The sequence below is a fragment of the Struthio camelus genome, chromosome 2, assembly GCF_040807025.1.
Source record: "Struthio camelus isolate bStrCam1 chromosome 2, bStrCam1.hap1, whole genome shotgun sequence".
NCBI classification, from domain to species: Eukaryota; Metazoa; Chordata; class Aves; order Struthioniformes; family Struthionidae; genus Struthio; species Struthio camelus.
In genome coordinates this window covers 32,866,437-32,879,364 of record NC_090943.1, presented here as the reverse complement: position 1 = coordinate 32,879,364, position 12,928 = coordinate 32,866,437, and the positions used below count along the sequence as shown (strand labels likewise).

General features: G+C 36.1%; 1 protein-coding gene across 8 annotated transcripts in view; it reads left to right on the top strand.

Annotated features, from left to right (window-relative positions):
- Positions 1-12,928, top strand: part of DGKB (diacylglycerol kinase beta) — a 424,901-nt gene that overhangs the window by 396,822 nt on the left and 15,151 nt on the right. For all 8 annotated transcript variants that reach the window (XM_068935000.1, XM_068935003.1, XM_068934999.1 and 5 more), the window contains one exon: positions 12,690-12,810. In XM_068935000.1, the coding sequence (XP_068791101.1) occupies positions 12,690-12,810 (121 nt within the window). The remainder of the gene's footprint in view (positions 1-12,689; positions 12,811-12,928) is intronic.

The following is a 12,928-nucleotide window of genomic DNA, read 5'->3' as shown; positions in this document are numbered from 1 at the left end:
ACCCTCCAATTATTTCATTTATGTAGAATTGCAACATGCTTTTGCCAGATGGTGTTTCATATCAGGTCAAAAAATAATGAAGGAATCTGGCTTTAGAACTGAAGTAACAAGAAAAGATGAGTAACTAGGGATTACAAATTTGTTGTAGCTCTTTTTTTTTCCCCCTAAAAATTCAACCTTTTGTAATTTTTTTTGAGTCTGTTCCCTGTTAATTTATTTGTATTTATTGCATTTTTGTCACCCCTTGTTAGAATTATCAAAGATAATTTACAGTGTGATGGAACAAACTCCTAATTCCCAGAAAAGTATAGACTTGAAATAATTTGTCCTTTCCTTTTTTAGATTATTTATTAGACATATTTACACGGTTTAATCAGTGGCTGGGGATGAAAGAGGTGATTTGACATTGCCAAGAAAGAGAAATAGTTTTCCAGAAAAGTTTCTGAAGAAATTCCTGCAAAGCTATATATGTTCAGCTGTATCATTGACAATATTTCCTTCCTGTCTAGAATAGAAATGTAGGTCTTGTTAAAAGCGCTCAACAAATAAAACAGAGAGAGCTGTGGTTCAAACATGTCAACGGTGCACCGACAAATTTACTCATCCCAGAATACAGGTACAGCATATTCTTCCTATTCCTTTTTTTATCTTTCTTTGTTTCTTTCTTGGGAATAGCTCCAGCTTTCACTGAAGTCACGGCCATGGTGATCATGCTATTGTCTTCTGCCCAAACTGACATATCACTGGTATTTTTTCTAAGACTTGTTTTTCAGCTTTATTCAGTTGACTGCTGAAATCTTTGCCTGATTAAGAAATAAAGGATTGAGCCCAAGTCATTATTAACACAGAAGTAGGTTATATGGTCTCAATGGGCTCTATAGAAATTTCCTATAATTTCAATGTTACTAGGATTGGACTCAGATGAGTAAATTGGAAGTGACTGGTTTTCCATCTTCTAGCAATCATGTCAGCTCTCCAGTTCTCTTTCTTTCAGCTATTTTAGTTCTTCTACCAAATGTCATGAAAATTTATATGAACTAGGTATGTCATTTGAAAATGAAATGGAAGTTCTCATTTTTATTTTGAATTTGAATTTAAAATGTGATTTTCTGTGAAAATTTAAAGCTCTCAGGAGAGTGGACATGCGTCTCAGAGAAATTCGAAGTTTTTGTCCAGCTTTAGTCCTCCTAGAGCAGGAAAGCTTTCTATACAGGCATTTTAATCATCTTTAAATAGATCAGATTAATTATTCTTCCTTTCAATATTTCTTTTTTTCCTGTGGAAAAATGGTTTGTTTTTTAGCATCACAAGATATATATTTTGAAAATACTACTAACTGTGGGCTTCTGCTTCCGTGAGAAGCGAAAAACAAACCAAAAAAATGAGGCTAAGATCCAGGAATGGAAGGATTACAACCTGTCTTTTGCTACTCCAGAATCCAAAGCCAGATGTATAATATAAATACTCTAGTGGAATATGGGGCTAGGAAGAGGAGAGATAATCTGATGTATACAGATGCTAGCAGTCAAAATTACTCAAGCTGTACTGAAATTTCCTTTGCACCTGGCACTGGAGGTGTTAGCCATGCCAGTTCAATCCCCCAACACAGATGTTCTTGTTGTACCACTTTGTATGTGTAACGTTTAGATTTCTGTTTAGCTCGGCATAGCACACACAAATACTGTAATCCAAAGACCACCCATTTATTAGTGCACCTGCATCTTGTGCTTTCTTTAATTCCTTTCGTGTATTGCAATCCTCTTGTGCTGCTGATCCTAGTGTAAAGAAGTAGTGGGGGGTGGAATCAGCTAACATTAGCATGTGTGAATTACAATGATGAAAAGTATTTTTCAGAATTGCTTACCCACTATATATAAATTATACAAGTAAGGCTGAATTTTCAGGTGCTTCAAATACATAAATGCAAACCTGTTTGTTGCACACTGTCTTATTTATTTTTATAATTAGTATTCTGAGGTGATGCACCATATAGTAGTTACCATAGAGATAGGCCAGAATAAGCTAGGTGCTTACAGTTATGCTTGAAACGCACACGTAGTCCATTCGATACCACTAAAGATAAGTCCACGCTTAAATGATTTGTTGGGCATAGACTAAAATTAAAGTACTTTAAAAGTTTGGCCATTTGTTGAAAGTAACGTGGAAAGTAAAATTTCCCAAATATTCATGAACGATCTTCCATCCTTTCAGATTAATTTCCATCTGTGACCTAAGAGCAACCCTCCCACCCCTTACTTTCGAGTGTGTAATTGATTAATAAAAATAAAGCAAATTCAGAATGGTTGTTCCCTGCTTGTATTCGATTTGAAGTTTGCTCCTTCTGCTTCAGACCTCAGGCAGGAGTTATCAGGCTGAAAGTTGTTTTTACCATCTGTATCAGTTAGTATAATGAAGGATGTTAACTCTCTCTACAAGTATTGCCTAACTTTCCTGGTCAGTGTTCCTCTCTAAACAGTTATTTCATAAATTTGATTATGTGTTCGTGTTTGTTTTCCTATTGAATATATTTTATTGTTTATATGTGTTTTAAAAAAATATAAAGTATGCTAACATGTGAAGCCTGGGAACCCTGATGGGAATTAAATTTAATTCCCAGAATATCACCAGACAGTCTCATAGAATAGAATTAATGTAGCAGTGTAAAAAACACAGCAGTATGTCCCATCATGCCCCAGCCAGAATCCCATGCACTACATTAACCCTAGGAGCTTCTCAAATTCATGTGCATCTGCACATGAAATGGAATTCTTATGTACATGATGTTACCGTTTTGGCCTAGAAAAGGTATTTAAACAAAGTTGCGTAATGAAGTGAATTCATAAAGTAAAAACCTTTCCCGAAGTGCCATCCTATTGCAGTGTCCATAAGTAACCAAAAGGCTTGTCTACTCCCTGGAGTTTTCCTCAAATAGCTTATGTGGAAATTACAGCATAACTTTTGTTTGGAAACTCCAGCTGTGACAACTGTTTTTCAGAGTAAGATTGCCATATTCAGGTTTAGTGTATTCCACTCTGACAATGAAGAAAATGCGTATGCGTTCATATTAGCAAAACCACTCTGACCTCCATATTTGCTGTCATCCGTTTTCTGTCATTCTCCATCACTCAAACCAAAATGAGAGTAAAAGTGGAAATGAAAATAACATGAGAATTATTCCCTTAGTTTTTTCAGTTTTCTATTTTGCACTAGGCACCATGAGGGTAGATTTCTCCTACCATTCTTCTGTTGTTGTTCAGAATGAAATAATTTTTTGTTTTTATTTTTTCTTATTTGATAGCATTCAGGACTAGAGCACTAAAAATAACTTGAGTTTCATTACCGTGGTACTCATAGCTGGCTCTGTTTTTTTGAGCCTGGAGAAGAAATCTGGAAATGTTCTGTAGTTGTCATGATTACAGTTATGAAAATATCTTTTTTCCTTTGTGGGTTGTAAATAACTGTGTATTGAAAAATAGCTGATGTCAGTCATTAACACTGAAAATATTGAAAGGTATACAAAGAAATTATTTTTGCTTTCTTTGAAATCCTTTGAAATGTCTCTCCACACAAAGCACATCGAAGATGATGTTTAATTTTCTTCCAGGAAGATTAGAGGTCATTTTCCCCTTTGATTTCTGCAACTAACAAAGGTGTCTGCATACACTAGAGCTGTCTTCCTGTAAACTAACAATAGGCCAAAAATTCATGAATTTTTTAACAAAGTATTTAGTTTTGATGGGAAGAAGAATATCTACAATTGCATGTAGATACTAGCCTCTGTAAAGGAGTCAAGCCAAGTGGTGACTGTGGGGATTGCAGATTTTGGCACAAGTTTCAGTACATCAGAAATGGCTAAAAGTTTTGATCTGTCATACATCTCATTGATTTTCTGAAAGTACCTCCCTTTCCCGGGGGTGGGCTCTGGTTAATTACTAACAACTGTTCAAATCAGTATCTATTCTGCATATTGTGGTCTCCAGACATCGCAGGATACTAGCATGTTAGAGGAAGCAAGTGGAATTGGTTGTCATAAAGAGAAAGAAGAATGGAGATCTCTGAGGGCTATGAGCTCCTGGACAAAAATCACTGATGCTTTAATCAAAAGGAGTTTTAATACTGATGTACATGAAATGAAGATTTCTTTTTGGTGGATAACTAAAACTCTCTTCAATGGATAAACATAGAAATAACGTCATTTTTACAGTTTGTTAACCTATAGAACAGAAGCATTTATCCCCTGTTAGTCCTAGTCCTTTTCGAAATGTACAAATCAAAGCTGGTTTTCATTGATCATATTTCTACAATTCCATCAATATTACTGTATTTTTCTTTTCCAGGCTGTGGCATTTTTATAGGCTAATCAAATATCCAATATTACTAGGAGCCATTTAAAGTGAATGCCAGAACTGCTAAGAAGTAATCTGAGAATTAGATCTATTTTTGTTAGTTGAAATGATCTTGACTTGCTCATATTGTATTATACCTGATGCTCGGTAATATGATAGTACCAATACAAATAGAAAGATATCCGGTTTGAAGTTCTTAAATATCTGTTAAAAGTAGTGAGCAGTCCAAACACATTAAAATTCCATTTTCCCCCATACAAGTGTTTGCTGCAGATGACCCCCACTGATCTTAAATATATTTCTGTATCTGTAACTGAATAGAGGTTTTCCGTACAGCATGTTCTAATGGTACTCTGGCCTTTAGCCAACAAGGCACTGAATAAGGCTATTTTTGAAATACAGAAACTGGGAACAGCTGCAGCAATCAAATTTGATAAAAACAGAGAGGAACTTTGCTTTTTTTACGGTTTGTCCAAGTTTAGACTCCTTTCATAGAACGGCTTTTGTTCTGTTGGATGAAGGGGGTATAAGAGTAACAGTGAAATCCTTTTGAGCAAATAACTTTTAAAAGAATACAGATTAAAATAATAGGGGGCTTTTTTGGTGCAGCAGTATATTCAATGCAATTGTACCTCAAACTATTAAAGACTAAATCTGTTTTAAAAAAAAAATACATTTTGTCTGTCAAGCTTTACCGTGAAAGACTTTTCCATAATGATCTCCCGAAGTGGAGGATGAAACCTCTTGTTTCAAATGCTGAAATCAGACCATCTGAACATTGGTATTTGGGAGTAGTTTTGGGATGGAAGTAATTTAATTTGAATGCTCTAGGTTTTTTTCATATTTTTCTTTTTCTAGTAGTAATCAAGAATGTATCTATTAAGAACTCTCCTCTCCTTCCCCTTGGGAAGCTTAAAAAAAAAAAGTTCACTTAAGGAAAAGTTTTACAAAGGCCTTCTGTGCACATTAAAAAGTTTCATAAAATAATTAAATATAGGGACTGATTCTTCCTTGTTTGCCCTCCTACTTTTTGGAAAACTTGTCACTGAATGATTAATGGGAGTCAAGAGATGATTATATACAAAATAGCCAATATACAGTGATAAGCTGAGCTGTATTAAGTGATTCCATCTGAGGAATGAATTTCTGTGCTAAACTGAAAGATACTGGGTGAAATTTAGGCCCCACTGAACTCAGTGAGAGGTTGCCACTGAATTCAGCAAAGCCAGGATTTTATTAATTGCATTAATTTTGCATGTCAACAATAGAAGTCACCTTGGAGTTTTACCCCATTAAAACTATTTAGAGCATCATCAATTCATATGGTAGAGCAAAAATGTGGTGTTACTTCTCACATATGCGTATGTCTGGGTATATATCATATGTATGTATGTCTGCATAAATATAAAATATATGTATGTGTTTGTGTATATAACATATCTGTTTATTATCACAGTATCTGAGTATCTCAGTAGGGTGAAAATTACAGCAGTGATATTTCTTCCTTTCCTCCCACCAAGAGGCAGGCTTAGCTTGTTTTGTTTCATTGTGTTTTTTTAAAAATGAGGAAAAAAGTATGAAGGCAAGAGTAGAGTTGAGTTTAAAATCAATACCGTCATGAAATAGATGTATGTTCCTACCTCAGATTTTTAATGTTTACAAGCAAACTGAGCAATGCAGAATAGTCAAAACTGGGTCAAATACAATAGGCATAGGACTTCATGTAGAACCTTGAAATCAATATTAAGATGGAGAATGGACTTCTGTAAGCTGAGGGTTGAAATTCAGGAGCCGCTGATTTAGTTCCTGCCTCTGCCACAGACTTCATGTGTGATCTTGGCCAAGTCACTTCATTAAATACATGCGCTTTACACAGTAGGAATAATATTATGACTCTTGTGGGGCTACGCACAATATATTCAGTTAAGCATGAGAACAAATCTTTTGCAGGACCTGTAAAAAAATTGTCTGTATACAATTTTTCACTCTGTAAAATGGATGAAATAATATTATCTTTCCCCCATGCTTTGTGTGTTTTATTTGTTTATAATATAAATTCTTGGAGACAAGGGCTGTCTCTTGTTATGTGTCTGTGAATCAGTAACATAACAGAGCCTTGTCATCAGCTGGGCCTCTAGGTACAAATCTGACATAAACAATTACAAATATTGAGGGATATGTTATTTCAGGTAGCTTCTCTGGAATAAAGAAAAACAAAAAAACAGGATGCATGGATTACTCTTGATTTACTGATTTCTCGTAATCACAAATCTAGAAAAGGCTGTTCATTTGAAATCAGGTAAATACTGTGTCATTAAATACATCTTTAGCATTTTATACAACAGCCTTTCCTATCTCTGCATATGAAAGTGCCCCCACATTCCTGCATAATGTGGAACTAGTTTTCTCTGTTCCAGGAAGATGTTGAAGCATTCATGTGGTGCAGAGCATTGAGCTCAAAAGGTTTTCAAGGATCCTCTGGCATTGCACCAGTTTTCAAATTCTTATCCAATATTTTAACTGGAACCAAAAATTTTCCTGTGTGATGATTACCAGGGTTTGATTGCATTTAGTAAGCCGTGGAGCCTCTTTCCTCTGAAGACAAACTGCTACCAGAGACAGATTTACCACTGACCAACAGTGTTTTTATGCAAATATGCCTGAGGGAGTGAGTGCAGTAACCCCAAATTATAATAGAGTCATTCAATCTCTTGCCAGGACAGCAATATTTATATATTATAAAGATAAATTGAATATCAAAAACAGTCCCATTATAGATGGAAAGTTCTCTATGTAAATCAGTATTTCTAATCACAGTGTGCTTCTTCCCACCCCCTACCCCATTTTGTTCCTTGCTTTATCTTCATAGATGAATTTCAAATGTGTTACTCTGTTGTGAATTCACTTTGAATACTGAAGTTTTTAGCTAACGCCAAGCTAATGGATAATGTAAACCCCTAAAAGAGAAACTTTAAGGTCTCCAAGTGTGTTTCTTCATGACTAGGGAAAGTACTGTAAAGAGTTCATATTCACATGCAGTGTTTCAACATGTTTCTATCTGAACTTCTCCTCCTGCCGCTGCCCAGTGGGGCAGGCATCAACCTATGGACTTATGCACCCACAGCGAATGATGCAAGGGGTCAGATACTCCTCTACACGCTAGTTACCAGCTGCTGAAATCAGCCTCTGCCGTGAGAGCTGGCTTTGTTTACTGATGGGGCTAATATGAGGAGACACGTGAAGTAGTTTGGTTTATGGAAGAGGGCTGGAGCGGCATGGTGCTGTGAAAACATTCCCACATGCTCTAACAGCTCATTCACATGGAAAACAAGTGACAGCCTTCAGCTCTTTCACAGGGCTCGGAGTAGAACAAACTGACTCAAGAACCCAAAGGCATCAGTCGAAAATCACTTTCCTCATGCACTAATACTGAGATACTCTCCACCTATGAGACTTCAGCTCTCGTTTAGGCAACTAAATGACATGACTGGATTGAAAAGCTGCTCAGCACCTGATAGCTGCAATTGTTCTGCAATTGTTCTTAGCAACTACATTCTTTTTGAAAATCTGATCTTCAGTCTCCTAAACTTAAAACCACCAAAGCTGATTGTAGGAGATAAAGCATGTATTGGAGCAAGCAGAAATTTTTATCAGTGCATTCACCACTTGATTGTTCTATCTATAGAATAAAATCTGTATAATGCCAAATAAATGCAACATACCTAATAAAATTGCATTTATTGCTATATAGTATGGTAAAGACATATACAGACAAGCACAAGAGCATGTAATTTTAGAGGATCACTTGGGGACTCAAAAGGAATTACTTTCTGAATTATGTCCCAAACATAATTAGGGAAGTCCATGTTAAAGCCTATTCTAAACAATACATAATGTTTAATGAAAAGCAACATTCATTATTCTGGAAAAAAAATTTGTAAGATCTATAAGAAGACAACAAGAACAGTCCCGCTAGGTCAACCCACAAGTTCATGTAGCTCAGTATCTGACCTCTAACACCAGCCAGGATTGCGTCATTGGAAATAAAGTGTAAGAGGGCAAAATTACAGTGATTCTTCCACTAAGATACCCTCCCAGGTATGTGTCAATTTATGATTTAGGGAATTTCTAAGTCCAATATGGCATCAGTACTTTCATGAATTTGCCTAATTATTTTTTAACTCATGTAAATTTTTCAGCATCTGTAATATCCTGTGATCAACCTGCAATGATGGGTTGCGTGGTTTTACTACATATTATGTAAAAAGTATTTCCTGCTTGTTCTGGAATGAAACTATGATGCTCACTATTTCTTACAGAAATCCTTTCTTATTATTTTGAGAAATAATGGATAACAGTACTGTCTCTGCCTAATCCATGACATTCATGATTTTCTCTGACTTTATCATTCTTCCTCTGTTCATCTCTTTTCTTGGCTCAAGAGTCCTAGTCTTACTTCATTTTGAATAGAAACCGAACCATTTTTGTTGCCATATTTGTTTCAGTTATTTTATCTCTTTCTGTGGATGAGTGAACCAGAACTACAGATACTGTACTGTGTGGAGTTATCAATCATAATATTTGAATTTTGATCACTGTTATCATTGAGCTGGTGTTTTCATAGAAGTAGCCAGAATAACTCCACAATCTAGTTCCTGCATGATAATATTAACTTAAAGCCCATCATAACATATGCATGCACATACACATATATATACACGCACATTACACAGGTATACATATATAAATATATATGGAAAGATAGAAAGAGATAGAGAACAGTCTACATAGATGTGCTTACTTCTGTTTCCCCTCATTGGAATTAGGTTACATTTATTGGATTCTCTTACCTTTTTATTGCCCCGTTACTCAGTATTATGAAATCCCTTTACATCTTTTTTTAATTGGCTTTTGTCTTTTCTTCCCTAAATCCTCAGCAACTCACTCTTCTATTCCTATTTCAAAGTTATTTAGGGGAATATGTTGAGCAGTACAGAACCCTGCACAGATCCTTCCGAGAAATTAGTGATAACCGTCCACCACAGTGAGCAGTGACTTTCCCTTTTGTATCTTTTAATTTAAAAGAGGAACTGACCTCTTTTAAAAGCACTTAGATCCTTTGAGAGTCTTTGGTAAGGACCTTTCATGAACAATTGATTCACTGGTGTCTTGACCCTTTATGTTGAACTGGAGTACCCATTTCCATGTAAAATCTTTGAAAAATTGGGCTAAAATATACCCTCACTTTTCCACTTTTCCTCACTCTTAATTCCTTATCAAAGTCAACAGAGTTGAATCATTTGTTAAAATGTATGTATGTTAGCTATGCAGATCCATGCAGGTCAAATATATTAGCAAGGGCAGGAGCAACAACTTACCCTAAGATAAGGCTTCAGAATCAATTGCATGCTACTTTTGTTTTAATTCTAATTGATTCTGAAGGAAGGTTACATCTAACTTAAGTTTGCTGCTAAAAATATTCATATTTGGCCTAAAATAACCCCACTTTGGGAATGTGCCATTGCAGATGCAAAGTTTTTGAAAAGGCTTCACTTTTTTGGTATATACGAGTATTGTTCAGTTCCATCTTCCAATGTTTAATATACCACATTTTTGGAGATAAGTGCTGTGGATCAAAGGGCAGGATTTAGCCCTTAGTTAACTGCTGTCACTGGCACTAATCTCACAGCTATTGAAAAATGATGCATCAAATTTATATCATTGCAAATGTCAGTATTCTGAATCTTGCATATGTTGCCTGAGCTGTCAGTAATAAAAATCTGTTCTTAGTTATTCTTCAATTTTAAAAAATAATTTTCTAATAACCCTTTGAATAGGAATTTGATGTTTTCTTTGGCTAGAAACATTTTAATGATTTAGTACATCTATAACATTCTGTATGCTTTTATAATTGAAAAGCTTCTGCAAATGAGTAGGACTTCCCAAATTAAATCTCTGTGGATATCGGGAAAATGTGATGTTTAAATCTGAGTTAAGATTCACAGAATCACAGAATGGCCAAGGTTGGAAGGGACCTCTGGAGATCATCTAGTCCAACCTCCCTGCTCATGCAGGGTCCTCTAGAGCCCAGGATTGTGTCCAGGCAGGTTTTGGATATCTCCAGGGAAGGAGACTCCGCCAACTCTCTGGGCAACCTGTTCCAATGCTCTGTCACCCTCACAGTGAGGAAGTTTTTTCTCAGGTTCAGATGGAACTTCCTGTGTTCCAGTTTGTGCCCGTTGCCTCTTGTCCTGTTGCTGGGCACGACGGAGAAGAGACTGGCCTCACATCCTCTTGACACCCTCCCTTCACATACTTGTACACGTTGATCAGATCACCTCTCAGTCTTCTCTTCTCCAGGCTGAACAGGCCCAGCTCTTGCAGTCTTTCCTCATAGGAGAGGTGCTCCAGCCCTCTGATCATCTTTGTAGCCCTCCGCTGGACTCTCTCCAGTAGCGCCCATGTCTCTCTTGTACTGGGGAGCCCAGAATTGGACAGAGTACTCCAGGTGAGGCCTCAGCAGGGCTGAGGAGAGGGGCAGGATCACCTCCCTCGACCTGCTGGCAGCACTTTTCCTAATGCACCCCAGGACATCATTGGCCTTCTTGGCCACAAGGGCACATTGCTGGCTCATGCTTAACTTGTTGTCCAGCAAATTGAAGGGGTATGATTTACTTCAAGGAAAACATTCTAAAAGAACACTATCCCTTAAACAAACAATTCAGGAGAAAGCCAAACATATAAAATTAGGTTTAGGTGTGTTACAGTCATGCAAACTATAAAAAAAAAAAGTTAAAATCCATCATATTATATGTTTTAATTTACTGTCCATCTTATTGTTTTCCCCAATAGGAAAGAATTGGATTTATTTTTGCTTCATTTGCAGTATATGAAAATGATTTCACTCCTTAGAATAGCAAGGAATACTAAGAAAACCTAAGAATAAAAATGAAAGCATTGGATAGCCATAGCATCAGACTTTGTGGTTTGAAGCAGAATAATCCAGACTGTAAATCCTATTTGCTTTTCATACTTTTTTGTTTCCTATCACAGTACTTCTTTCATTTAATTACTTTCATTCAAAGCCCAAAGAAGTGAACAGAAAAGACTCCCTTTGAAACTTTGGACTTGCCTCATAGATATGATAATTAGCATGAAATTCTACCTTCATTAAAGTTTGAAGAGTTTAAAATATACAAAGAGTAATGTGCTCTCTTTCTTTGGTTTTTCAGTGTGATGATAGACTAACATTTTAGCTCATTTCTCTGTTTCATTGAACAGCATATCTTTGGAAACATGGGTATTAACAGCTAGTCTATAAAACACATAATATACAGCTAGAAAATTGTTTCTTTTCCTTGTCCATCTGGTCTTGGCAACATGTACTTAAACTGGAGCATGTAGACCATTTTATCGAAAACGCCCTAGCTGGTTCTGGATAAGATTTCATTACCTTTGTTGGTTGCTTCTCAAACCAGACTGCTGTATTACTGTTCAGGTTTCTGGTTGTATTTCTGTTCATATCTGAAATTCTAGACAGAATTTGTCCTTGCTCCTTGAAGTCAAACAAAGTAATTATTTTGCCAGAAGCATTATGTTTTTTAAATATTTTTAGAAGTTTAGTGCCAAAATGCTATGTAATCAAAAAGCAATGTAAAACAAAAATATGTAAGTTGGTGCAAACAAGCACTCCAAAGTTCAGAAGAGCCAGATGAATAGTTGCTGATAAAAGTTTAATTCTGTGCTTTTTGCATTGAACCTGTGCACTTATGGAGGCAAAAATCCTGTGCAAAAAATATTAAGTAGTCACGTAGTTAGAGTCTATCATAAAGCATGCACACACAAAGACTGAATTAGAGTTGTGCACACTGTTTGAAAAGGATTGTGTAGCAGGGATTCGAGCAGTGTCTGGGAGATAGAATTTACCAGATTTTAAATGTCTCTTGAAACAATAGAGACCTTAAATTTCTCAAATGCAAACTTCTCACTCAGTTTGCTTCAGGTAAACAAATGAAGGAGTCTTTCTTGTTTTCTCCTGTAACAAAATTCTTAGTTCTGTATATATGCATTAAAATAAACCATGAAGAGTATTATCGAATTTTAGAATCATTTCAGTCAGGGTATTTAAGAATGGTGTGACAACAGGCCCACGTGTGCCCAGCTTTAAAACTGCAATCACTTCTTAGGAAGTGATTAATCTTTTTTGCCAGTTCTGTTGACCTCATCTTGTATCTTTTATCAGCTGGTCTTCTGACAAAAATTCTTACTAGTTAGGATGACCACTGTCAAAATCATTTCTAGACAAAATATTTTTTCTAATGGAACTATTTTCAACTCTTTCAGATCTAAGTGACCAACTTATGGAAGTTGTTGGTCTGGAAGGAGCCATGGAGATGGGTCAGATATATACAGGGCTGAAAAGTGCTGGAAGACGGCTTGCCCAGTGCTCATCTGTTGTTATCAGGTACTGACATCGCTGATATGCACTGTACTGTTGCAGTGAAACAGGAATATTTCATATATTACCAGTTCACTTTCTTTGGTAGTTTAATTGTCACGATTATTGTATTTATTGCTTATGA